At 47.8% G+C, this 26814-nt stretch overlaps 1 protein-coding gene across 2 annotated transcripts in view; it reads left to right on the top strand.

Moving 5' to 3' along the window:
- Positions 1–21462, top strand: part of ATP9A (ATPase phospholipid transporting 9A (putative)) — a 45453-nt gene extending 23991 nt beyond the window's left edge. For both annotated transcript variants that reach the window (XM_054274348.1, XM_054274347.1), the window contains exons 15-28: positions 4054–4215; positions 7604–7696; positions 8612–8695; positions 8951–9121; positions 10840–10938; positions 11194–11283; positions 12020–12164; positions 12678–12742; positions 13477–13632; positions 13982–14046; positions 14774–14882; positions 16129–16186; positions 18039–18242; positions 19391–21462. In XM_054274348.1, coding sequence (XP_054130323.1) covers positions 4054–4215; positions 7604–7696; positions 8612–8695; positions 8951–9121; positions 10840–10938; positions 11194–11283; positions 12020–12164; positions 12678–12742; positions 13477–13632; positions 13982–14046; positions 14774–14882; positions 16129–16186; positions 18039–18242; positions 19391–19527 — 1638 coding nt within the window. In that variant the 3' untranslated portion in view covers positions 19528–21462. The remainder of the gene's footprint in view (positions 1–4053; positions 4216–7603; positions 7697–8611; positions 8696–8950; positions 9122–10839; positions 10939–11193; positions 11284–12019; positions 12165–12677; positions 12743–13476; positions 13633–13981; positions 14047–14773; positions 14883–16128; positions 16187–18038; positions 18243–19390) is intronic.
- Positions 21463–26814: the final 5352 nt, after the last annotated feature.

Genomic DNA, 26814 nt, shown 5'->3' with positions numbered 1-26814 from the left:
CGTGCTCTGTATGTCATCCTAGATGGTACAAAATGCAGGAGCTGCACAAGTGGAGCCCTTGAGAAGGGAGTAATGCTGTTAAATAACATTCCCTGTAGGGGAATGGCTTTGGACTCCTGTTAAAGCCAGCCTTTGAAATCCTATATCAATAAAATATTGCCATGGCAGGGAAGGTCAGTTTATGAAATGAGTACAAAAACTTGTATTCTCTTTACTTTAACAGCAAGGGTAATTTCTACCAGTTGGCATAGGATTCATTTCCTGTAACAGAAAGCAGGATTTCCTAAATTTGTTTCCTGTGCACGCTGCCATTTAGAAGTCTTGAAGTATCTTTATTCAGGTATCAGTTACAGCCTTGGGGCTCTGCGAGCCAGTTGTCAGTTGTAGCCATACAGTAACTAACAGGGGAAATGAAATAGATATAATCTGATCAGAGATAAGAGGGCTGGGATTCCTGGGCAAACAGTCTTTAACCCTGACAAGGGCGGCAGCTGCCAGGACATGAAAGGGTGTGGGATCAATTGGTCTCTGCCTGCTGTCTGCCTGCCTAGGCAACCCAGAGGGGGCCCTGCAGAGCAGCTCATGGCACACAAGGATCAATTTGTCTCTTTAGAATGAAATTTATTAGTCGATACTCACTTCAGTGGTGGCTTGGGTAATTTAATTGTCGGGGAGAGCAGAGTTGGAGGGTACTGTGCTGGGCTGCTGGGGCTGTTGTGCTTTGAAATGCTCACATCTGTATCAGGCCTGGCCTGGCTGGAGCTGCAAAAGCTGCCAGGGACTTCATTGGTTTCCCTCATCAGTGTGCATGGGCTCTCTTTAAGGTGTTTGAGGGATTTCAAGCCTGCTTTGAATTCTCCTTCCTCTGAGTTATAAATACACTTCTGCATCTTGAATATTTCTCATCTTTCTGCTGTGGCTGAGAGCACCTGGAGTTTTACAGGGGGCAGAGCAAACCTGTTCTGTCTGACCTGGAGCTGGGATGTGCTCCCCAGCCCAGTGCCCAGACATGGCAGGAGAGCTGGCAGTGCTTCTGGTGCCGTGGGGGCTGGTGTCCCCTGTGCCATGGGGGCTGGTGTCCCCTGGTGCCATGGGTGCTGGTGTCCCCTGGTGCCGTGGGGGCTGGTGTCCCCTGTGCCATGGGGGCTGGTGTCCCCTGTGCCATGGGTGCTGGTTTCCCCTGTGCCATGGGTGCTGGTGTCCCCTGGTGCCATGGGTGCTGGTTTCCCCTGTGCCATGGGGGTTGGTGTCCCCTGGTGCCATGGGGGTTGGTGTCCCCTGTGCCATGGGTGCTGGTGTCCCCTGGTGCCATGGGTGCTGGTTTCCCCTGTGCCATGGGGGTTGGTGTCCCCTGGTGCCATGGGTGCTGGTTTCCCCTGTGCCATGGGTGCTGGTGTCCCCTGGTGCCATGGGGGTTGGTGTCCCCTGTGCCATGGGGGTTGGTGTCCCCTGTGCCATGGGTGCTGGTGTCCCCTGGTGCCATGGGTGCTGGTTTCCCCTGTGCCATGGGGGTTGGTGTCCCCTGGTGCCATGGGTGCTGGTTTCCCCTGTGCCATGGGGGTTGGTGTCCCCTGGTGCCATGGGGGCTGGTGTCCCCTGGTGCCATGGGGGCTGGTGTCCCCTGTGCCATGGGTGCTGGTTTCCCCTGTGCCATGGGGGCTGGTGTCCCCTGGTGCCATGGGGGCTGGTGTCCCCTGTGCCATGGGTGCTGGTTTCCCCTGTGCCATGGGGGCTGGTGTCCCCTGGTGCCATGGGTGCTGGTTTCCCCTGTGCCATGGGGGCTGGTGTCCCCTGGTGCCATGGGGGCTGGTGTCCCCTGGTGCCATGGGGGCTGGTTTCCCCTGTGCCATGGGGGTTGGTGTCCCCTGGTGCCATGGGGGCTGGTTTCCCCTGTGCCATGGGTGCTGGTGTCCCCTGTGCCATGGGGGCTGGTTTCCCCTGTGCCATGGGTGCTGGTGTCCCCTGTGCCACCTCCGACGTGCTGCCCATCCGTTTGTCCCTCTGCACAAGGCTTTGCTTCCAGAGCTGTCTGGGATGGCAGTGAGGTGCTGGCAGGGAAGGAGGGAGGAGGTGTCTGTGCAGAGGAGATCTTTACCAGGCTGGAGCAGAGGTTTGTACCTCAGGCATTTGGAGCTCACCAGCACAGGCAGAACAGGCAGGGCTGTTCACACACTGAATGCCACGCAGCATCATGCTGGGAATAATTCCCAATAATTATTTATTAACCAGAGTATTAGAAAGCCAAGCTGCATCTCTGCTCTGGGAGGCTGCTAGGAGGATTATCTAACTGCACACTTTAATGCACTGAGGATGGCTTGAAGAAACTTTTGAGAAAGATAAGCTTGAAAGAGCCTTTGATTTGTCATAATCTTTGGGAGTAAGCCTGCACAAACTTGTTAATATTAAGCCAAATATTGATTCAAATTGACTTAAAGGTCTTTCAAGGCAAAGCCAACTCAGTTACTTTTTTTTTTTTTATCTGACAATTTAAGACTACTTTATGAAAGGAAAAGTTTGGTTTAAGGTTCTCTTTTAAGCTTTTGGATGAAAAGGAGCCGAGTTCACAAAAGCTTCTTCAGTTAGTCCCAAATGTATCAATTCATTAATAAAATCTCAACTCAGTGCAAGTATTTACAGGTTCTGATTTCATTTGTATCTCTGGTATGGGATTTTCCAAAATCAATTCCATTTTTAACTGAGGTATTTGTGGTCACTTGAGGCAGTAGAGGCAGAACCTGAAAGGCAGAAGGGATAATTAACCTTCAAGTCGACAGCAACCATGTGCCCAGCACTCTTGTGCCTTTTAAAATGTCACTGTAAAACACTTCCAGTATTTCATGTCTGTTTAGGGAAGGTATCCCTTGATCCTTTCTGGGGGCCAGTGATAGATGGGCTCGTGTCAGCTGCTGCTCCATCTGTTACTGCCCAGACAGCTTCTGGAGCTAAATCTCAGCAAGCTCAGGCTGCGATGGATGTGTCAGCTGGGCTGGGCACTCTGGGGGAAGCAAAATAAAGGCTTTGGTCTGGGTGCAATTGAGTGAAAGCTTGCAGATAACTCAGTTTTTTAGGTCCTGAAATAGTAGAGGCTGCAATCAAAATGATGCCCACCTCCGTTCAGTTAAACCTTGAACAGTCTGGGGTTTTTTGGGGGACGTTTTTTGTTTTTTTTAGTGTTTAGGGAGAAGGGTTCTCTGCTAAGAAGTGTCTGAGCCAGCCTTCAGCTGTCTTGCTGATCACTGCAAAATTGCTGAAATTTGTTGATGAGCTGTTACTGCTGAACACACAGAGAATACCACAGAGCTCATTTTGTTTGGGTTTTTAAAATATGAATTTTTAATGTGCTGCATTAGTGTCTCTGGCTTTGAAATTGTAAATCCAGGGTGAATGTGTTGTTTTGAATTCTTAATTTCATAGACAGCAAGCTGGGAAATGGCTCTTTCCAAAAGTAAGTGTTTGTAAAGGAGTTTCCCTGATGTGCCCACGAGGTTTGGGCGCCCTAGGGCTGGGTGAGGATTGCAGTGCCTGCCCCTTGCTGAGGGCTGTCCTTTGGAATGAAATCATGGAATCATTGAGATTGGAAAAGCTCTCCCAGCCCATCCATTCCAAGCTGTGCCCAGTGCCCACCTTGTGCCCAGCCCAGAGCCCTGAGTGCCACCTCCAGGAATTCCTGGGACACCTCTAGGGATGGGCACTCCAAACCTCCCTGGGCAACCCCTGCCAAGGCCTGAGCACCCTTTCCATGGGGAGATTCCTGGTGTCCAGTGGAACATGGCTGTCAAAGGCAGAAGGTGACCACGGACACATGGACAGTGCCACAGCAGCATCAGACATGGGCTGGGCTGCCCAAAGCCTGGCAGGAAGGGAAAACTGGGGATTAAATCAGGAAAAAGCCACTGGGAAAGCCATGGAGGAGCACTGTGTTTGTCAGTGGATGTGTTTGATAGCACTGCTAATGACTGGTGAATTAATGACTGCTGAGTTCTCTGCAGCCACCTGCTAGCCCTGCCCTCGTGAGCTGTGGCAGGAGCCCTCACCGTGCCCTTCTCCTCTCAGGTGGCCCTGGTGCAGTGGACAGAGAGCGTGGGCCTGACCCTGGTGGGCAGAGACCAGTCCTCAGTGCAGCTGAGGAGCCCAGGGGGGCACATCCTCAACTTCACCATCCTGCAGATCTTCCCCTTCACCTACGAGAGCAAGCGCATGGGCATCATCGTGCGGGTAAGGGCTGCCAGTGCCGGGCACGTGGGGCCAGCCACACCTGGGGCAGCCACCCCTGGGGCAGCCTGGGGGCTCACCTGGGCTGGCCTCCTGCTCTGGGGTGTCACCAGAGCACAGCAGGGCAGCCAGCCAGGACTGGGCTATCAGCCAGGCAATCCTCTCCCTCCCTGGGCAGCACGAGGGGAAACAGGGATGGCAGGGCAAGGGAGCTGAGAGGCTGAGCTGGTACAAACTCATCACTGTGCTAAACCTGGGAGTTCAGAGAGCCACAGGGTGCACTGAACAGGCACTGAGTGTTCCCACAAGCACCTTGGGCTGCAGGGGATACCTGCAGCAAGTGCAGTGTGTGTGCAGTGCAGTGCAGCAAGGGTAAATTCTTCTATTATGGAAATTATGTGGACACTAAGGGCAATCTTTTTACAACTTAGAATAGAAATACTGTCAATAGAAGAGGGAGGACAAAAGAAACTCCCTCCCCATTGCTTTTATTGCAAGTGCAAACTTTTGATGAAATACATTTGATAAAATAGCATAAGAGGTGGACTAACCATCAAAACCAGGGTGAGCTTCATTAAATTGTGGTGAGCTTCAAAAATTGTGGTTTTATGCTCAACAGAAGTGAATGCCCTGAAATTTTCTTATTATGAATGTAAGAGTGTTCCTTTTTCTTTCCCCCTCTTTGGGTTGAAGTTTATTCCTTTTAAATTACCTATTATTTATCTTCTCCTCCCTCTAGGAATAAAAAGGCTTCTAGTTTGTATTTCTCTGTTTAGAGTTTGCCATTTGTATTTTCGGCAGAAGCAGCAAAACTCCCACTTGTGGTCAGTGGGAGCAACATCAGGCCTAGATCCTGACTGTAAATACCTTTAAAGGAGCATTGGTCCCTCTCTGTGAATTGCCTTTTTTTTGTAGCCCTTCAGCTGCTCCAAGCCACTACAATCAGCTCTGTGTGCCCTCTGCAGAATTAGGGTTGAGTAGCAGACCTTGACTGCCTGTTACTTTGCCACATTTCTGTGTATTCCAAAATCGTATCTTCAAGCAGGGTTTTAATTTCCATTAAAAAAAAAAGCATTTATAAATAGATAGTTTTTAAGTAAAATTTGCTTTAATTAGACATTTATTTGTGATTGTGTAGGCACTCCATTTGGTTTGATCCACAGCTTGAAGGGTGTTCACCTTTTCAGCACATCTCCTAAACCGTGCTGCCTATTTAAAAAACAGAAACAGGGGGAGGGAGAGCAGCATGAAGCATCCAGAAGAAAATACCCCAGGGAGGGAGGTGAAGCTGCCCCCAGCACTGCAGTGAGCAGGACCCAAAGGGAAACATTCCTGCTCACCTGCACAGGGATCGCCTGTCCTTACAAACTGCAATTTCCAGGCTCTTGAGAGAATGTGAGTATTTTGCCAGGCCTGCTGCCCAGCCTGGGGACAGTGTGAGCAGTTCCTGTGTCCAGCCCAGCAGTGCTGGCCCTGCAGGCAGCATCTCCCTGCACATCCTGTCTGCTGTGCCCCTAGGAAATGATCTCCTTCAACACAGCTTCTGGTCAATAAAGCAATAGTTAATAGTGAAAACAAGTGGCAGATGCTGCCTGCTTTGGGATATTTTACAGTATCTGAGTGTTTCCTTGCACTCAGCTGTCATTTCTGTACCTGATTATTTCAGTTCTAAGAAATCCTGATCTACCCAAGCAGCCTCCTCACCATAGTGTGCACTAACTTATCTTCCTCTTTGAAGAAGGCCTGTTTGTTTGACCACAATATTTTCCATTCTTCGTTTGCTTTGTTTTTTTCCCCTTACCCATGTGGAATGATCTTTGTTGTAGAGCAGAGATAGTGCAATTGTCATATCTGGAATTGAAAAGGAGCCTTTGAACCGTGGCCAGAGGCAGACCATGGTGGAAAAAGATGCTTCCCCAAAACAATGTAACTGGCAAATCTGTGTGCAGAGTTATAGAGTGATCTTGCCATGATCTGAGAACGCACTAACCTCCTCCTGAACTCGGGCAGAGGAAGTGACTAATGCAAGGAGATAGCTGATACAGTATTTATATTGGACAAAAAATCTAAACTATCTTAAGCCAGCTCTGCAGCACGGGAAGTGCAGTCTTTATTCAGCTTCCTACAGAGATGTTGTTAGACACTCTTTAATCAAATAATTTCATAGATAAACCTTTACCTTTGGCTACTGCCAGAAGTGGTGTGTTTTATTTAAACAGATTCTGGTTGTTTTGGAAGAGTGACACCCATTTTCCTCTGGGGATGTGGGATGTGTATCACTCTGTGAGGGCTGGATGTTCCAGGACATTGAAAACCACACTTGGGCTCAGTTATGAGCATCTTCCTTGTGAATATCTCTGTGAGCTTGGCAAAGATATTCAGCAAAGGAGTTTCATTATCCTTGGCTGCTTCTTCATTTCCTCAGCAAAGACACTTTATTTCTTTGCAATTTTAGTGTCCACATCAGATGCTACGTTTTGCCAATTTTTCTTTTTTTGCTATGGATTTAAACTCTGTTTTGCCAGTGCCACAGAACCTGGGGCTTTTAACCTATTCATGTGTGAGAACCTCCACCACATTAATTTCTGTAACGGTGGAACAGACTGACCCAAATATTAGGTGAGAGAATGAAGTGTCCACTTTGCTTTTCTTTCATTTTTCTTATTCCCAAAGTTCTTTGGTCCCTTTATTCACAGCTATTTATTTCAGACCTTCCTGGGCTTTTTGGTTTTGCATTTTAAGTTTGTTTTCCTCCTATTCCTGGTGGCTGTCAAGGTTTACAGAGCAGTTTGTTCCTTACTCATAGTTTTGTCTCCTTTGAGGAAATTGCCAGTGTTTCCATCAGCTTGTAATGCTCAGAGCTGTGGCCTCCTTACGTATCTGCCTGCTTCGAAGGGACCTTTTAATTTGTGGTAATGTAAATATGCTATGCTTGCAGCCTATAAACTCCTTTTATCAGATAAGGCAGGCAGCAGTCTAAGCTTTCTGTGGCAAGCACGAACTTTAATTATGCATATTCCATTCGATGTAACAGAGCAGGTAAATCAGAGTGATTTTTACCCTGCTAAACTTTGTGCATCTGTCCTGTTGTTCAGGTAAGCAGAGTCAGGTTTCAAGGTGAGGCCTTGAGGTTATTCTGGAGGCACAGGCACTCAGGGCTGTCTGGGGAGGGTCTGTCTGTGTGGAGAAGCTGATTAAGAAGCTGATCCCCCTTGTCTAAAGCATGAATTCCTACTGGGAGGAGCTGGGTAGGCTTCTCCTTCTGGCCCCAGAGCAGGAGCTGAGCTGGTGGCCCTTCACTGCCCCGAGCAGACAGCTCTGTGCCTGCTGTGCTGACAATTCCTGGCTCACTTTGCCCCCCAGCTGTGTGAGTGCTGTGTTGTGTCTGCAGGATGAATCCACAGGAGAGATCACGTTCTACATGAAGGGGGCAGACGTGGTGATGGCTGGCATCGTGCAGTACAACGACTGGCTGGAGGAGGAGGTACGGGGGCTGCTCTGCTCTGCTCTGCTCCAGGCCACTGCAGCAGGGCTCAGATGTCCAACCCACTGCTGAAATGGCTGCAGGCCAGAAGGTTGTGATCCTGGCAGTTCCTTGGATTAGTCCTCAGCCAGATACACCCACAGGAACAAGGGTGTCAGTGGCGAGTTCAGCGTAGTTAATGTGGAATAAGTCCTGGGAATAAAATGGGTTTGGCTCTAAACTGACTGACACCCACCAAGTTTGTCCTGGGCTTGATTCTGTGTTTGGATCTGTTTTAGCCTGAAGGGTCTGAATTCAAAACTGCATTTGGCAGCTTTGTGCTGGGGTGTGTTTGTCAGGTTAGCAGTAATGGGGGCACAGAGTTCATGGAATCCCAGAATGGGTTGGGTTGGGAGGGACCTTGAATCTCATCCCATTGCACCCCCTGCCATGTGCAGGGATTCCTTTCCCAGGGTGCTCCAAGCCCTCTCCAGCCTGGCTGGGACACTTCCAAGGATCCAGGGGCAACCTCAAAAATAGCTTCACTTCCTGATTCTCTGGTGTTCAGAGAAATAATAATAACTTGGTCTTATTTTAAAGAGTTGGTTGCCAAAGATGTGAAGTCTACAAATCACAGGCTTGTGGCCTTTCACTTAGACACAGAGAAAATCTAATCAGTGGGGGTGTTTTTTCCCCCGTGGTGTAGTAGTGAGGACATTTTTCTTCCTGATCATTGGGCTAGGTCACAAACCACTGCAGCTCCCTTCTTTCCTCTCAAGTTTATCATGCACTTTATCAGATATTGCAGACTCACTGGGGTTGCTCAAATGGGATGGTTATTTTCTTAACCTGCTATCTTACACTGCCATCTCCATGCTGCTGTGCATAAATCATTTCAGTGCAGTTTATGGTTTACAATGTGATCCTTCTTTGCAGTGTGGTAACATGGCTCGGGAAGGCCTCAGGGTTCTTGTCGTGGCCAAGAAGTCTCTGACAGAAGAGCAGTACCAAGACTTTGAAGTAAGTTTTTATTGGGTTTTTTTTCCTTTGTTTTTAAACAGTCACTGGAGTGATTCTCGCAAAACTCCTATGTTAATGCTGCCTCTCACCTCCCAAGTCTCTGCTAGAATTGCTGTTCTGAAGTGTCTTGATATTCTTTTTATCAAAGTTGCTTTTCAAGTGATAGGTATGAAGTGTTTATCCCAGGGAAGACCCTCCCAAGCAGTTCCTGAATCCTGAATTACCAGAACATAACCCAGGCAACTCTGTCCCCAGGCACGCTACGTCCAGGCCAAGCTGAGTGTCCACGACCGCTCCCTGAAGGTGGCCACGGTCATCGAGAGCCTGGAGATGGAGATGGAGCTGCTGTGTCTCACTGGGGTGGAGGACCAGCTGCAGACAGACGTCAGGCCCACGCTGGAGACGCTGAGGAACGCTGGCATTAAGGTCTGCCTGGCCCAGGGCTGCTCCAGCAGGGGCACTGAGACCCTCTGGAGCGCGTGGCACTGCCCCACGGGTAGCACATTAAATGTTGGGGGGCCCTGTGAGGGTTTTAAACATCACTGTGGGAACAGAACGTGCTGCAGGTGGTAAATCTTAACACATGAGCGTGGCACCTCTGGTGCTTTTCATCACTTCCTGTACAGAAAGGAATGGGGTGGGCACAAGGAGGGTCCAACAGGAGATTTAGGGGCAGTTCTTCTTTCAGGGAGTTGCATGAAACAAGGCAGGTTTGGGCTGTGTTTGCTTTGTGCTGCACGAACCACCGTGCTGGGTTTGGAGCTGTGGATATCCACGTTTCAGTAGCCACTAGAGGGGAGTCTGAGCCAAGAGAATCAGGGACTGGATTTTTTTTTCCCAGCTTTCTGGGCATCTGTGACTCCACACCTACAGCCCAGCTGTGAGGAAGCTGCTGTGGTGCCTGTGTAGGTTCTCTCTGAAAAATTTGTCAGGCTTGCAAAAGGGGGGAAAGAAGTGGATTAAGTATTCAGATTTGGGTAAGCAAAGTAGGTGAAAGGTCCTCATTGTGGTTTCTCTGCTTTAAGTTGCAAAGTGTGCAAAAATCCAAAGCTGTGCTGTGAATGCAAAGCAGGGCTGTGTGTTGGGGGCTGAGGTAGGACAGGGAATTCTATACTTGGGATGAGCTTCTAAAAGTGCTTTTTGTTTGGGGCCACCCCTGTGAACAACAGAGACCTCAGCAGAGAGGTGAGACCAGGGGAATCAGAGCTCCTCAGTGATGTTGGAGTCCTGGCCCAGCACTCCAAAGGGTTTTCCTTCTTCCCTTTCTCCTCACCTTGGCTGGAGCTGGAGGTGTGGGATGTGCTGAGCACCCCTTGCACTGCAGTGTTCATCAGGGCATTGCGTGTGAGGAGTAAACCCAGAGTGGAGGGGGTCTTGCAGTTCATGAGTGCCTTGTTAGGATCAAATCTCTTTCCAACCTCAGATTATTGAACAAATGAATGAGTCTTTGTGTGGGTTTTTTTGTTGATGTTTTGGGATTTTCTTAAGGTTTTTGTATTTTTCATTAAATATTCTTGGGCAGTGTCTTGAAAGAATAAAAACACCAGTGGAAAAAACCAAACTCACTGTGATATATTTACACTGGAGAAGGAATTCCCAGCCATTGCTGCTGACATTGCTTTCTAACTCCCTCCCCTCACCAGCACAAAATAAAAGGAGCAGTGTAGATTTAAAAAAAAAAAAATCTAAAAAAAACCTCAAGCAAGTTAGTGTGTTCCAGACGTACACATCAGCACTGAGCTAACCCCAGTTGCATCATCCACATTTCAGGCTGGGCCAGGAGGGATTTTTTTGCAGCAGGGCCCGGTTGAGAAATGGCTGGGGAGGGACACATTAACACAGAAATACACATTTTTTTACTTACATTTCGTGGGTTTATCGGCAGAATCTTGAAATATTGCAGGTGGGAAAAATGCTACCCAGAGTTTGTAACTTCCTCTGTGTCTCAGCCTCTGTAAGAGCTTTGCTTTCTTTCGCGTGTGAGAATTTTCTTGCGCGTTTTAAAATAGGGGTTTTTAGAAGAATGATTTGTACGTGTATTTTAACAGTCCTTTTATAAGCCTGAAGGGGCAGGTGATACTTGCAGAGGCCCTGCAGACGTGGTTGTTGAGCTTCACTTAACACATGAAATGTTTGGATTTTAGGTGTGGATGCTGACAGGGGATAAGCTGGAGACAGCCACGTGTACGGCCAAGAACGCTCATCTGGTGACACGGACACAGGACATCCATATATTCAGACTAGTGAGTAACACCCACAGGCCCTGCCTCAAGGGGCCCAGGCTCTGGGACGGGAGGGCTGTGAGATCCCAACTATTTTCCAGCAGGGTATTTTTATTCTTTTGCCCCAACTTTCTACCCTGACTTTTCATTTCTGTGACTGCTGCCCTGACTCAGTGTGCTGCCTGTCCTGGCGGTGTCACTTTTGTTCCCTCTGGGGCTCTTTGCTGTTTTCTCACCCCAGTGGAGCACACCTTGCTCAGTTCCATCCTCCCCCAGGTGACAAACCGAGGAGAAGCCCACCTGGAGCTGAACGCCTTCCGCCGCAAGCACGACTGTGCCCTGGTCATCTCGGGGGACTCGCTGGAGGTACTGATGCCCCAAGTGTCAGCTTTCATATTTTCCAGATTCTGCACTGCACAGTGTGCCACTCTGAACTGCATATAAAGTGTTAGCGAGTTCTCTTCACAGCTCAGCCACACAAAACGATCCTTTTCTAGCCTGAGAACCAAGGACACTGTTGCAGCTTCAGGCCCGAAAAGTGCAAACAACAGGGAATGGAGGAGAGCAGTCTGGGACTGCTTAACCTGGAGCTGAAATTTAGACAATTAACCCCAATATGGAAATGGACCAAAACTTATCAAAGTGTGCAAACTTGTGACTCAGGGTCCATCTTGTGTCCATCTTGGGCAGAGCCACGGCTGGGCTCTTTTGCTACCCAAGGTGTGTCCTTTGAAGGCCTTTTAATAAATCCCTACATTATTAAAGTATTTATTGAAATAGTTTATTTAGTTTATTTATAGTTTAGTTTATTAAATCCCTGCTGTCTAGGCTCTGTTCTAGGTAGCCTCTCAAGGCATCAGTAGGGTGGGCTGGGGAGAGGCTGGTGCCCACAGAGCAGGTGTAACCCAGGGGTGCGCCGTGTGTAACCCAGGGGTGCGCCGTGTGTAACCCAGGGGTGCGCCGTGTGTAACCCAGGGGTGTGCCGTGTGTAACCCAGGGGTGTGCCGTGTGTAACCCAGGGGTGCGCCGTGTGTAACCCAGGTGTGCTGTGTGTAACCCAGGTGTGTGCCATGTGTAAGCCAGGTGTGCTGTGTGTACCCAGGTGTGCCTGAAGTACTACGAGTGCGAGTTCATGGAGCTGGCGTGCCAGTGCCCCGCCGTGGTGTGCTGCCGCTGCGCCCCCACGCAGAAGGCGCAGATCGTGCGGCTGCTGCAGGAGAGGACGGGCAAGCTCACCTGTGCCGTGGGTGAGTCACAGCAGGGCCGGGCACACGGGAATGGCAGCTGCCATCTCTTCTCTGAGTGAACTCTCACTCAGCTCACACCCCTGGAGATGGTTGATTTAGGGAGCGGTGGTTCTGTGGCGTCATAGAGAAAATGATTGAAATTTTGCATGAGGAAATTTAATGCCAAACTCCACCTTTCAGGTGGCATCTTTGCAAAACAGAGCTTGGACCTGATCAGGTGAAGTGCCACTGTTAATCTGAGCTGTGTTTCAGCATTGGAGATGTAATGGTACCACCTGCTTTCAGCACTGGAGATGTAATGGTACCACCTGGGACTGAGATACATCAATCACTCCTCTGGGGGTCTATTAAAACAAAACTTAAGAGCTTAAGTTCATGATTTCTGTTTAAGGTCTTGCTTTTGTTGACTGGGTTAAGTGTTATAATATTCTAGTGTGGTGCAGATGACTTTGGTGGGGTTGCAGGTTACCCCTGTTGCTTAACTCCCAGTTTTGTTTGTGCTCTGCCCTGCAGGTGATGGAGGGAATGATGTTAGCATGATTCAGGAGGCTGACTGTGGTGTTGGAGTTGAAGGAAAGGTGAGATTACCTCATCTTTAATGAGAATTTCTGTGGCCAGTTTTCAGGCCACTCATAAATGAGTCCTCAGATATTTGTGCAAGAAAGGGAACAAGCTCCCACAAGAATCATCATCAGACCAGTAGCCCTATAATGAGAAATAATTTGGCTATAAAGGAGACTACTGTTGAAGGAACTTCATTTTTTGGATCTTGGCAGAATCCCCGAATTTGTTCCCTCATGGTTAGTTTTGGGGGTTTTTGATGCTCCAGGTGCTGGAGTTATAATTACACTGATAAGATATACCCCACATGCACAATTAAAAACTGCTCACATTAGTTTGCAAAACAAACTCTGGGTTAGAGCTCTGATTCCTGCACCTGGGGCTGTGTGGAGCTGGATTGGCAGCAGCAGACTCTGCTTGCAGCGAGCCAAAATTGTGTGAACTTTTGAGACTGAGAATTTGTTCAGCACTGACTTGATAGGAGTGTCACGTTAACATGTGTGTTGTGAATCAGAATCCAGAGCTGCTTAGAATTGGAGGCCAAGGTTCAAATGGGAATTCTCCTCATATTTTTGCTCCTTGCTTAAAACCCACAGTGAAGGAGAAGTACTGAGGCAATGCTCTCCCTCACCTAGCATAGTTCAAATATTCCTGGAAATTCTGTCAGTGATAACTCAATAATAATAACACAATATTCTTTGTTTCCAGTGCTGAATGATCTCACTGTGCCTTTCCTTGCCCTTGTTCCCAGGAAGGGAAGCAGGCATCACTGGCGGCTGATTTCTCCATCACTCAGTTCAAGCACCTGGGCCGTTTGCTCATGGTCCATGGCAGGAACAGCTACAAGAGGTCTGCAGCCCTCAGCCAGTTTGTGATCCACAGGAGCCTCTGCATCAGCACCATGCAGGTAAAGGGGCTGCCAGGAGGGGCTTTCCAAAAGAGGTGGAGAAGCCAAATCATGAAGGAAAGGTCCTGTGTCTCATTTGCAATGCTGCTATTTCTTCTCCTGAAAATTTTCATGGGTTTGGACTTGAAATTGTTACTTTGATATGAAAGCACATGAGAAAATTCCTGGTGTTGGACAAATACCAGCAACTGCTCCAAAGGAATAGAAAGGGTTGATGTTCCATTAGTCTGTCATTATTTCAGGAGTTGGGAGAGCCCACTGCAAGAATGTTCCAGTTTGAGCAGTGTATTTTTAGGCTGTTACTTTTACTGCAGTATCTCAGTGTCTAAAAAGCTAATTTCTTTTCTAGGCTGTTTTCTCATCAGTGTTTTACTTTGCTTCAGTTCCTCTCTACCAAGGCTTCCTCATCATTGGGTAAGAGCTCACTTTTACTGGTAATGAGGAGAACCTCTGCACAGTGAGCACTCCTGGGCTGATTAACATGCAAGCCATGCACATCTCCACTCTGCTTCAGGAGCTGGGTGTGAGCCTTGTCCCCTTCAGTGCAGACACTTGCAGAAACCTTTCCAGCAGGATGGTTTGTCGTGTTTGTGAAGCAGCCCATCCTCCAGGAATGTTCCCTTGGTCCCAGTAAAAGCAGAGGGACAGCTGTTCTGGGCTGGTGTCTGCACAGCAGTGAGAGGCAGTGCCAGGAAGAGAGACACCCAACCTTAGTTCCTGCCCAAAAACTCCCTAAAACAGGGCATTGCAACTGTAATCCCAGCATGGCTTCTTATACTTTTGAGTACATAATTTAAAAGCCAGCAAATTCATCTCCATTGCCTTCTGATGCAAACAGAATCACACCTGAGCTCTAGAGCAGACTTTGGATGGGCACAGTCAGTCCTTGGCTCCATTAAGAACCCCCTGCAATATTTGAACCAGTCACTTTAGTCTGAGTGTTCCTGATCAAAACTCACTCAAAAAGCCAATCCTGACAGTTTTTCCCTACCTGCAAAACTCTGGTGTGCTCCATTTGCCAGTTTTTATAATGTGTACATTATTGGGTACTTAAAGAATATGGTATTTCCTTTCTGGAGCCTAGCATTTGTTTGCTCATGTCTACCTGAGATAATTTACTGATTTCCTGCCTTCTTCCCAGGTACTCCACAATTTACACCATGTTTCCTGTGTTTTCTCTTGTCCTGGACAAGGATGTGAAGTCTGAAGTTGCAATGTTGTACCCAGAGCTCTACAAAGATCTTCTTAAGGTGTGTGAGATTCTTGTTTGTGTGTTTTGCTTTAAGGCAAGATCCTCATCTTGATTTGAAACTGTAAATGTGTAAAGTCAAATATTGCCAGGAGATCCAGAACTTTACCAGGCATTTTCAGGCAAAACTGTGTTAAAGTCAAATTTGAATCCACAGATAGAACCAGAATTTCTGGCAGTTGTTTATTGAATGCTGCATGAAATGCAATTTATTAAAAACGGCTGGGCAAGTAGAGGTTCCATTCTGTGGGAAATTCTGGGGATTTAATATTACCAATTTGTTCCATAATAAAGGGAAAAGAGAAATTGTTGGGGATTTGGCACTGTCCTGAGGCCAGAAAAGGGAAGAGGGGAAGGGATATGCTCATTTGATGGAGGCAGGGGCTTATCCCAGAGTTTCTGCAGTAGAAATTTGACTGCAGCATGATCTAAAGGTTTGCTTGCTATGCCATTTTTGTAGCTTTAGCATCTATGTCAGGCCCTTCTCCTTAAACAAAGAAAACTTTATTTTATGTTTACCATAGAAACATGAGGAAGGTAGATCTTGTCTTAGGTTCCTTTTTTTTTTTTTTTTCTTCCTCCCTGGAAAATGTTTTGAATAACTGGGGTATGCAGCCTGGGAACATCTTTCTTAGTTGGAGGAGAGGGTGGACTGAGTCCTCCCCAGCTCCTTTCCCTCAAGGATTGCTGTTAAACAGATACTCTGAGAAGCACAGCCTGTTTTTCCAGAGCCTCAATAAGTCTCCATCTGGTTTCACTTGGATGTTGTCTCTTATGTCATAAACCACTAATTCTTCAACCATCCTTAGGCCTGGTCTAAACATAGGGGGTTTTGTGCTGGTATAGCTGTGTTGGCTGGAGATGGGTTTTTAAAATCTATCTGCCTTCAATATGAGGGTGATTTGTGTGTGTCTAGAAATACAGTATTAATGTATTCGCATCAATGTGTGTACACACATCTTCTATTTCATGGTGATTCAACTCCTGAGGCATCTTTGCACTGGATTAATTGTGTGTGCACTGAGGGCCAGGTTGTGCTGGGGAGCCCTGAGCTACCACAGCCCCTCCATGCATCCAGAAAAATGAGAATAAAGGGACACTACCTCAGCGTTGCTTGATTTGTTTTATTTTCTTTTATTTTTTCCAAAGCACCTACCAGTTCTTTTATTGATTTCTAAGTTGATCAATAAGTGAATTTTCATAAAAGAAAACCCCAATGGAGCTTTGTCTTTTTTTCCCCCACCCAGGGACGACCGTTGTCATACAAAACGTTTTTAATCTGGGTCTTGATAAGCATTTATCAAGGTAAGAAATCAACTTCTGCTTGTGCCTTTAGATGTTGTAGTGTGTGTGGCTATCTGAGTTTTGGTATTGCAGAAGTTAAGTAAGCCATGAAATGAATTTCCCAAAGCATCCTTGTGGTGATGAATATATATTTTTTCGTCTCGGAAAATGTCGGTAGTGTTACCAAAGGAAAAAATTATCTAAACCCAAATATTGGCAGTAATTGGTCAATGCTGTGATGTAGAATTCAAACCATTGTGCCTCTTCCCATCCGTGCCATCCACTGTCACTCTGTGCAAGTTCCTTGCAGTGCTGTAGTTACCCCTCTGTAAAGCAGAGCTCATTATTTTCCCTTCCCTTCTTTTGGGAAAAGTTTTCCAATCTATGGATTTTGTAGTTTTTTGTCAACACGGAAAATGCAGCCTCTGTAGCCTTCTGTATTTTATCCAAAAATGGAAGTGCCAAGAGTTCTGGTTGCTTCACAGGTATCTGTGATTCAGGGTCACAGCCGAACTCACGTTCTTGATCATATCTCATACACTCTAATTAGGCTGCTAAAGCAATTAAGTAAATGCCTTAATTACAATGCATTTCAACAGTGGATATAGTAATTTGGGTATGTATCTAAGAAGATATTTTCTTTCATTTTGTCTTTTTCTAAAATCAAGGACTCTCAAATTCAAATGGTCTCTGTAGGTATTAATCAGGGAGTTGTAGAAAATAGGTCAATAATATGGAGCTAAAAGCTGTAGTGGCAAAATTCCTTGTTTTCTCTTTATCAACAAGAGTGAGAATAAGGGGTCAAAATAAGCAGGTAATTCTTACAGATGTAATTAATGTTGCCATCCTCAGCAGGGAGTGAATCTAGGAGTGTAAAATCTCCATTAGCTTTATTTTCTGAAATCTATCACAGGCATCCTACAACAGGGATCAAGGGCTTGGGATGCTGAGTAACACAATGGCAAAGGCAAGGCATGGAGAGAACACTCCCAAGTGGTGGAAGGCTGCAGCCAGGGGGTGATGCATGGGGGGAAAGATTGTTCCTTGAGCTAAGAGCCCTCTCTGGTTACAGGCTTTGGTTAAAGTGACTTCACCAGTGCTGTGCTCAAGAACCAGCAAACAGCGGCCAAACAACGGGGCCAGTTGCTAGCAGAGATGAGCCCGACCAAAACCTGAGCAGCCCAAAAGTTTGGAAAGTTCACAGCTGGGTTTGAACTCTGTGGCCGGAGCTGGGTTCCCTCGCAGGTTTTCCCTTCCGGAGGCGGCCGAGTGATGGATGTTGGTGTGGATTACTCATGCTGCTCACATGAGTTATTTGTGCAGGTGGCCTGGACAGCCCTGGCCAGGCTGCATAGGAGCACAAACAATGCCTCGTTAGCAGGGCTTTAATGGGATCCTCTTAGGGGAGGTGCAAAGGGGAGAGATCTCAGCTCAGGCAGTGCAAATTGAGCCTCACTTGTATCCACTGAGCTTCTCAACACTTGGCTGCCTCTTGGCATGAGGCAGTGTGGTAGGATATAGAAGAATTTGATATCTTTTAGCTTCTGAGTAGTGACCAAGTGCTTTTGTGGGAGGATAGGGTTTCATGATGTTAGAGATCTCCAGTTGCCAAAACAGCATGTATTAATTTCCTATCTCCATGTGTCTATGAACATGATAGACTGTTAGAAAACTTTGGGTACCTCTGCTGTAACTTTTCCCTGCCTTCTCATCAGTTCTGTCTCCTAAATAGTAACTGATTTGTTGTCATTACATTCATCAGGTTTCATGAAAAACAGCCTCAAGATAGGATTGTTTCAGCCTTTCCAGGACCTAACTGTGGGTTTGAGAGCTGAGCCTGGTGTTTGACTGAAATAGTTCCATTCCCTTGCAGGTAGCATCATCATGTATGGAGCACTCCTCCTCTTTGAATCCGAATTTGTGCACATTGTTGCCATTTCCTTCACGTCCCTGATCCTCACCGAGCTGCTGATGGTGGCACTGACCATCCAGACGTGGCACTGGCTGATGATCGTGGCTGAGCTGCTCAGCCTCTCCTGCTACATCGCTTCCCTGGTCTTCTTGCACGAGTTCATTGGTGAGGTTTCACGCTCTCCTCCACTCAGTTCATGGCCTGGATGGTAACAGGACTGAGCTGAGCAAAAGGCTCTTGGTGGGGCCAGCAACAGGCACAGTGACAGTGGTACCACAGTAAGGTCTGTGGGACTTGAAGGCATTTGGAAGATATTTTATGGTTTCTTCCCACAGCAAAATGCTAGAGAAGGTACAGGTGGTCAGGAGGGTGTGCTGATACCCAGTGAATCTCATTCATTCTTTGAGCTCCAGCATGTGTCAGCTGTCTCATGTAGCAGTGACCTTTATTTCCATGTGGGAATTTCAGATGCAAGGTTGAAGTCTCTGCTGTTGGATTGAATGATTTGGTCTTTTAAACTGGGGGAAGGAGCTGCCTCCTAAAACTTACCTTATTTTAGCTGTTCGCTGGGACCATTCTCTTACGGGTTTGGTTGTTGGTGTTTTAGTTGCCTGAAGCAGAGCTAATTCTGTTCCCTGGCTAGAGGAAGAAGGATGAGGAGTTCCAGATTCCCCCAGTAACTGTCGAGTTGCCAATGTCAGACCCATGGGCTTGTTCAGTGTTCATTCAGGAGCCACAAGATGTCACTGCTTCTTCCATAAAGCTCTTTCCTAACTGAAGACAACAGGGATAACTACCCCTGTCTGGATCTGTCTCTTGCATGTGGTTATTCCAGTTCCATTTTGAACGATGCTTTAGCTCTTTTTGTAAAGGTTCTGGGGTGGTTTGGGTCAGGAGCTGTGTTTGCTGGGCTCAGCCAGGCAGCAGGGGCAGCTCCCAGAGCAGGAGGACACTCAGTGCTTGGCAGTGCCAGGAGGATGTCCCTGTCCCAGGTGGGGTTTGGGAGGGCAGTTACCTGTGAGAGCCACACTCCTTACACCCCACTGCTCAGCACATCTCTGCATCTTCTGGGGAAGAGCAGGGCAGAGGAGTGAGGAGCCAGGTGTCATATGAGCTTTGATCTTGGAGGTGGGGCAGCTGTAAGAATTGTGGGATTCTAGAATGGCCTGGGTTGGAAGGGAGCTTAAAGATGATCTGGGTCCAACCCCGTCCCACAGGCAGAAGGAAGCAGTGGGGGTTTGAGCTGCATTTCTGCCCCCCTTCCCAGAAGGTTCTCCCCATGGTTTTGACTCCATGCTCCTTTCTCCACACAGATGTTTACTTCATTGCCACCTTGTCGTTCCTGTGGAAGGTCACTGTCATCACCCTGGTGAGCTGCCTGCCCCTCTACGTGCTCAAGTACCTGAGACGGAGGTTTTCTCCCCCCAGCTACTCGAAGCTCACGTCCTAGGGCTGCTGCTGCTGGCACACAGAGACAGGCATTGCCCAGGGCCCCGAGACACCCCAGCTGCTCCCCAATGAACAGTCCTGTCCCTCAGGGCCCCGTGGTGATCTCTGGTACCTGCTGCTGTGGTGAGGCACTTCCAGACTGCCCTGGACGGGACCCCAACACCACGAGGGACTGTTCGGAGGGTGGAGGCTCTGAGTTCATCCGGTTCTTGGCACTTTTGTTCTACTTAACTGGGGTGAAATGCATGGAACTGCGATGGCAATGGGTTTCTCTTGCATGGTTCAAAGTCTGTGGAAGCTGCTACCTGACCTTGGGATTTACATTTGACAACTTGAAGTGAATTTTTTAAGTGTCTACGCTGTCCTTTGCATTGTGTTACCTTTTGTTAAGTTTATGTTATTCGTCTTTTTGATTCAAGTAGTTACATTCTTTTTACATCTTGGAAATCCCTTAATGTAGGTGATGCACTACACTGCTGACAGCTGATTCCTGATTTATGGCATGTTGTTCCATAATGGGGCTCCAGCCTGTCGGATCTACACACACTGGAGAATCTGAGCGTGTCTGAGATTTTCCTTCCGTTGAAATGTGGTCACCCCAGTGATTTTGGAGGTATCCAGCAATTGATAAAGACAGAAAAGTGGTAGCTCAAAACGAGAAAATTCAGTTTTGTTTAGCTTTCGTGCTTCCTGTTAAAAGGAGCAGTGACATAATAGTTTCACTCTGTATTTATTTGTGTAAGAGAAAATTATCTAAACTAAAGCAAACCCTCTTTGGAACAGAACTTTGCAGTTGATCATCCTTGAAATGTGTCGACAACGTGAGAAGAGTCTCGTACTGTTCTGCAGACAATGTGGCAGACGTGTCTTGAATCCTTGGAGACTGAAAGGAGAGGTCACAGAGCTGCTACTCCTCACAGCTCCATGAAATCTGTTTCCTGTTAGTGTGAAACTTTGAGGATGAGCTGCAAGTAAGCAGAGGCACTCCTAGGTGGATGTTTTAATGACATGCTCCCTGCAGAGAGGCAGTGTTTGGAGCCTTGCACTTGCTTGGCTCTAAAAACCAAACCTGAATCACAAGAGTGGGTTCATACAAAGGCATTAGGCTGAGTGCAGAGCAAATTTATGTGGTTTTCATTCTCAAAAATTAAACTCAGTGAGTTCTGTCATTATTATAATTATTTAATTCACATTATAATTTCATGAGGAGAGCCACACGTATTTGGGCTTCTCAGTAGGACAGAGACTTACAGGGACCTTTTGGAGCTGGGTTGGTGCGTCAAGCACAGATGGGCTTTTAGAGGCAGCCATCCTTGTCTGAGGCTCTTCAGTCTGTGCTAAATTAGCTGCTTGCTGTCTTCTTCCCACATCAGAGAAACCACGGGCGGAGCTGGCACTGCTTGGGACCCTTGTTCCTTGGCTGCCCAGGGGGAGAGAGCCCAGGCCTGAGCTCCTGTCCCAGAGCAGAGCCAGAGCCTGAGCTCCTGTCCCAGAGCAGAGCCCAGGCCTGAGCTCCTGTCCCAGAGCAGAAACAGGGCATGAGCTCCTGTCCCAGAGCAGAACCAGGGCATGAGCTCCTGTCCCAGAGCAGAGCCTGAGCTTCTGTCCCAGAGCAGAGCCAGGGCTCCCTTCTGGCAGTTGGGCTCACAACCTCCTGTGAATTAATTAATTAATGCCGTTTTGCCAGAAAAGTCCTTAAGGTTGTCTTCATCATGAGAGGATAGTGTTGGCCGTGCCACTGCTCTGGAGTCCCCAGGCAGCATTTCACAGAATCATGGAATGGTTTGGGTTGGAAGGGACCTTAAAGGCCACCCAGTGCCAGCCCTGCCATGGCAGGGACACCTCCCACTGTCCCAGGCTGCTCCCAGCCCTGTCCAGCCTGGCCTTGGGCACTGCCAGGGATCCAGGGGCAGCCACAGCTGCTCTGGGCACCTGTGCCAGGGCTGCCCACCCTGCCAGAATTTCTTCTCAATATCCCATCCAATTTGCTTTCATTAGTTTAAGTACAAGAGGCAAGAATTCCTCTTGGCCCCAGGTGGTGACTGGGCAGCCCAGTCCCCCTGGGCTCTGGTGCCCAGCCCTGCCCCTCTCCTGTGTGTTGGTAGCTCAATGTCCTGCAACAGCAACAGTGCCAAGCTACTGTGTGTAAATATTTGAGACATATAAATGGTAGAATTCACTGTTTCCTCAAGTCAATACAGTTTACACTGAGTGGACCATATTTGCAAACTATTAGCTAACACCAAGAAAGGGAGTGAACTGTGATTTCATTTGTATTTATTGAATCATAAGTTTAGTAGCAATTTAGTAGAGTCGATAGTGATCTAGAGCTGTGTTTTGGGGTGTGGGTTATGTTCTTTGCAGTTTGTGTTTTTGCACAAGGTAGTAAATCCAGAAGTCATTTCTGCCTGGATATATACTACATCTTTTCAAAGCAGTCAGAGACTAAAACTGCCATCTAACAAACAGCAGGAAAGAGGAACACTTCTGTTTTTCAAGTTTAGCACTTTATGTTTGCAACCCATTTCTCATAAGTTATTTAAAAATGTTTTTAAAAGCAAAATTTAATACACATGTTCCTATTTACTGTACATTAAAATAAATGGATTCTCTGCTGGAAATTTCATCTTTTCCTCTAGTATGCTCATAATTTGTACTTTTGGGGAGTGAAGCATTGTTTTATTCTTCTGTGCAGTATCTTGTTCGTGGCCTTAGTGTTCTGCCTATTCCTTTCGGTGTGGGTTCTGTGCTGTAGCAGTTCATGTGTGACCTGTGTGCTTTGGGCTGCCCAGGTGATGCCCCTGGCTGCCAGTGCAGTCTCACCGTGCTCCTGCTGCCCGTGGCTGCCAGCACCCTGTGCTGAGCTGCTGAGGGTGAGGTTCTGTGGCACACTCTGCAGCAATTCCAGGTGTGTCACACCCTCTCTATCCCCTGTCCTCCAGGTGTGTCACACCCTCCCTATCCCCTCACCTCTGCAGAGCGTGCCCTGTTCACCTGTGCGAACATTTGTTCAGCTCAGCTCGTGGGGCAGTGGAAACCCAACATTCTGTGTCCCACAGACTGTGCAGGGTCTGATCAGGGCTGTTTGAGGTGAGGGGTGCTCAGGACCATCCCTGGTGTCCCCTTGGGGTGAGCGCTGTGTGCTGGGGCTGCAGCAGGGTGTTCTCCTGTGCTCCCAGAGCCGTCCCAGCCCAGGACAGCCTCAGCCTCTGGAGCTGCCTGGGAGTGGTGCTGGAGGGGAGCTGGCTTTGTCAGGGAATCCCTGCAGCTGCTCTCTGGGTTTCTGTGTGGGAAAGCTGCTGCAGCTCTGCTGCCCCACGGGGCCCTGGTTTGCCCAGCAGAGCTCTGCCCCAGCAGGGATGTGAGCCCTGCCTTGTGCAGCTCAGTGTCCTGAGCTGTTCCTGTGCCACTGGGCTCATCCCACACTGTCTGGGGCCATTTCAGCACGATGGGCTCTTTATTTATTATTAGTTATTTCATAAGTGTTAAACTCTATGATTTGCATGAAATCCTGTGGTTCACAGCTTTGCCAATATGGTCCATTACTACTGCCTAGACAACTTGTGTACTTATATGCCTTTGAGAACAGTTTTCATTGTTAAAATTGTTTAAAAACTCAGTGTTAAGTTAATTTAATTTTTAATGGGGAAATGGATTCTGGTGTCAAACTGGTATTTACTGTGATGCCGATGTTTTGTACCTGTTATCCAGCTAAACAACCTGTAAATATCCTGAGTCAAGAGAAACATGAATGCCAATTATTTATTGTTCTGTGGAGTTACATGTCGCAGATGTGTAAGACCTTCAAAGGGAATGTTGTAAAACAAGGTGGAAAAAATAAATTTTATGCAACTTCTTTACTTCACCCCTGTATGGTGCACCTGGTTAGCCCTGGCATGGGCAGTCCCAGAGGTGTGGGGATTGTCAGGATACAGGGAAGTTGTACCTGTGGGTGGGAAATGCACCTCCAAGAGGTGATCAGAGCTGCTGTGTTAAATTCTTTCTAGAGCCAGCTTTGGTTTAACAGGAGTGGTCATTGCTGCTGGCAGCCCCTGCTGGGAATGAACAGGGAATTGTCACTGAACACAGACCTGGGAAGAGCAGGGGTGCAGCAGCATTAGGAGCAGCTCTTCTGGGCATGTTCTCATCCCTTGCACATTTGAATCCATGAGTGGCTCTGCACGAGAGCAGCCCCAGGAGCAGGACCAGGAGGAGAGGCAGGATTGAACACTGAATATTCTCCACAGGGGAAACGTCAATAATGGTGAGTACAAACACAGCACGGCAATTTTCTACAAAAATGTAATAGAGCCATAAACACTCCTAAAAGCAAGAAAATTAAGAGTGCAATTGGATAAAATAAATCTCTAACTTGGGAGACTGTTTGTTGGAAGCAGTGATGAGCTATCCCCGGGATCACTGGCCATCTATGGAAGTGTTTCTTTTAGATTCTATAGGACACAGATGCCCTTTTTAATGACTAACTCTTTTTGGTATAAAGTAGTTAATGCAAATATTAAATAAACCATTTTTGTGATGTTTGCACACATCAAATGAATGGTCTAGACTCCAGAAATCACAGGAACAGACTTTGCTCCCAAGTGTTACCAATTTCCCACTCTAAATGGGTTACATAAGCCCTGGCTAGTGGTTCCTTTAATTTATGGACGGTTTCTTTTTAATGGTGAAACGTGTAATTAAAAAAAGCTAGAAATAGTTTTTCTAAACTTACTCTGGAAGGGAAGGAGAATTTCAGCAAATTTTTTTTTCACCCAAACATTGCATAATAGTAGAAATGTCAAAGATTTCCATGGGGTTTCATTTCATTCTTCATGTGGCTGTGGTCATGCAAGAAGTTTGAAGACTGCAGGGGCTGGCAGGTTTTTGGAAGATCACACATCCTGGGGTGAGTTTTCAGCCTGGGTTTACCAAAGAATGCCAGTGGCCTTGTTTTCCAAGCTGGGGTTGTATTAGACACTGGTGTGTCTGGTTTTCCTTTTTCTGAGGAGAAAGAATAGGTGCTGGCTGGAATGGGTGTCTCACTCTGGCCCTGAGCCTGATCTGCACATGAACCATTTGGGGAGAGGAAAACCTCGTTGAGCTGCTGTGTCCTCACCTTCAGCCACTGCCTCTTCTCCTCTGCATTGCTGGGGCATTAAATAATGCTGTGGCAGTAAATAATGGTCTTACATCTGCACTAGAGGGAGGGAACTCCTCCTGTTCCCCTTTCCCAGGTAGGAGAACCAGTGCTCTGGGCTGGCCCCACGGGCAGAGCGCAGGAAGCAGAAAAATATTTCTTTTTTGGTGATAAGATTTTCTCAGCACTTTAAACATAGGAGTCAATCTTACAGGAAAGTTCCTTCTTCCACAGAGTATTCACATGTCTGGTTTTAAATGAGAAATGTGATTGCAGGCTCTAAAAACCTTCTGATTGGGAGTGTTGATAAACCCCGATGCAAACATCTCAGTGGATTCTCTTGTGTGTCCTTCTGGAGCTGCAGATGCACATCACTCCTGTGCTGGCTGTAAAGGTGAGTGCCATGGGAGCCGTGGGGCTCAGTGTGCAGCAGGGAAGGCACACAGCAGCCCTGGGCAGTGCCAGCACCCAGTGCTGCTGCAGACCTGCTCAGGGGCCCTTCCAAAGCTGGTGCTGAGGATTCCTTAGGCCATGGGCATTTGATGGCCTAAAACTCTCTGAGGGCTGTGGGCTCTCTGGGTTACGTGGTGCATCTCTGAAATTTTGCTGCTGTAATTAAAGCTGGAGATGATGAAGTCCTGCAGGATCTGTGAGAAGAATGTCCTTCCCTCTGCTGCTCTTCCTCCCTTCGTGGCCAAGACCTGAGTGGGTTACAAAAAGGGCTCTAAAATCACTGCATTCCCTCCTTAAAGCCTTCCACTCTTGGCTTGCTGGAATTGTCCACGTAAGGCAGAATATTGTCTGCTCTTCAGATTCCCTCAGAAAGGAGAAGTAACAAGAACAAGCTGTGCAAAAGAATTTAACGCAGTAAAGATGGGGGTAATAGTCATTCTCATTTGTCCTTTTATGTGAAACAGATTTTATTTTAAATGTACACTCTGAGTAACTTAACGATATCCAGAGAGTTGTTTAGCGGGGTGAGAGCAGAGTTACCCCCGGGATGAATGGAGAGCATGGGTGGAGGTGCCCAGTGAGCCCAGAGCACCCCTTGGTGGCCCTGGGACACAGGGCTGTCGTGCCCTGTGCTGCTGGCAGGCAGCAGATTCACTCCTGAGCCTCACATCTGCTCCACAGAGCTGTGCTGGAGCTGTGGCACTCCTGTGCCTGCCCTGAGCTGCCTCTGCTGCCTTTAAACCTCACCTCAGGTTCCTTTGGTGCACGTTCCACCAACCTGGGACAAAAAGTGATGAAAATTGCTATTGAGCAGGACTCCTATTAAAAATAAATCAAATGCCCTGTAATGGTCTCACTGAGGCATTTCCCTGCTCCAGCAGCAATGCCATTGCCATGGGGAGAAGCTGTGCTCAGAAAAGCTCTGGGAAAGGCAAGGGATGGTGCCCACAGAGGCAGAACTTCTCTGCACTTTTGTATTGTGAGATTAGGGTTTGGAATAAAAGGCACATTTATAAGGACCAGCATTGCCTCTGTCAGATTTTAATACCTGATTTTTCCTAGAGAGGCTCCAGAAGACAAATTGTGAGTGAAATCTCTGTTGGCAGCACTGACCCCTGAGGAGAGGAGCTCCCAAAGCAGATGGAATGTGAGCATGGAGTTGGTGTCTGCTGCAAGACCTGGGGCTGATGGAAAGGAACAGGTCACCCTCACCCACCCCTCCCACAACCCTCGGGTTTGCACAAGCTGAATTCTTGCCAGTGCTCATTGCTGGAGCGTGGAGCTGATCCTTACAGGTGCTGTGCTCTCCATGAACTGTCTCCAAAGGAAAGGAAGCTCTGTGTTTGGCAGGTGGGTGCCAGCATCCCTGGTTGTCCCCCAGGAGCCCAGAGCTGGTTTCCCAGCCCCAGCTCATCCTCCCTGCAGAGCACAGTGCCACAAAGCCTCGGTGGGAGCAGAGCCTGCAGCAAACCCAGGTGTTCACACCCCCTGAAGCTGCCACGCTTGGCTGGGCCCGGCCCAGGCAGGCCTGACCTGGTGCAGAGCTGTGTGGAGGTGGCAGGTAAGGACTAATTCCAGCCCCTGCACTCCATCACAGGCTGGGCTGTCAGCTCTGCTCACCCTGGGGCTCTCTGCCCCTCTGCAGAACTGCATGCGCTTGGCTCCTAAAGAAACAGGGAGAGTAAATCTGAGGTGCTG

Source organism: Melozone crissalis, unplaced genomic scaffold, assembly GCF_028551555.1.
Source record: "Melozone crissalis strain CALT ecotype California unplaced genomic scaffold, PUWL_Pcris_2 ptg000017l_1, whole genome shotgun sequence".
Classification (NCBI taxonomy): Eukaryota; Metazoa; Chordata; class Aves; order Passeriformes; family Passerellidae; genus Melozone; species Melozone crissalis.
This window is presented reverse-complemented; position numbering and strand designations above follow the sequence as displayed.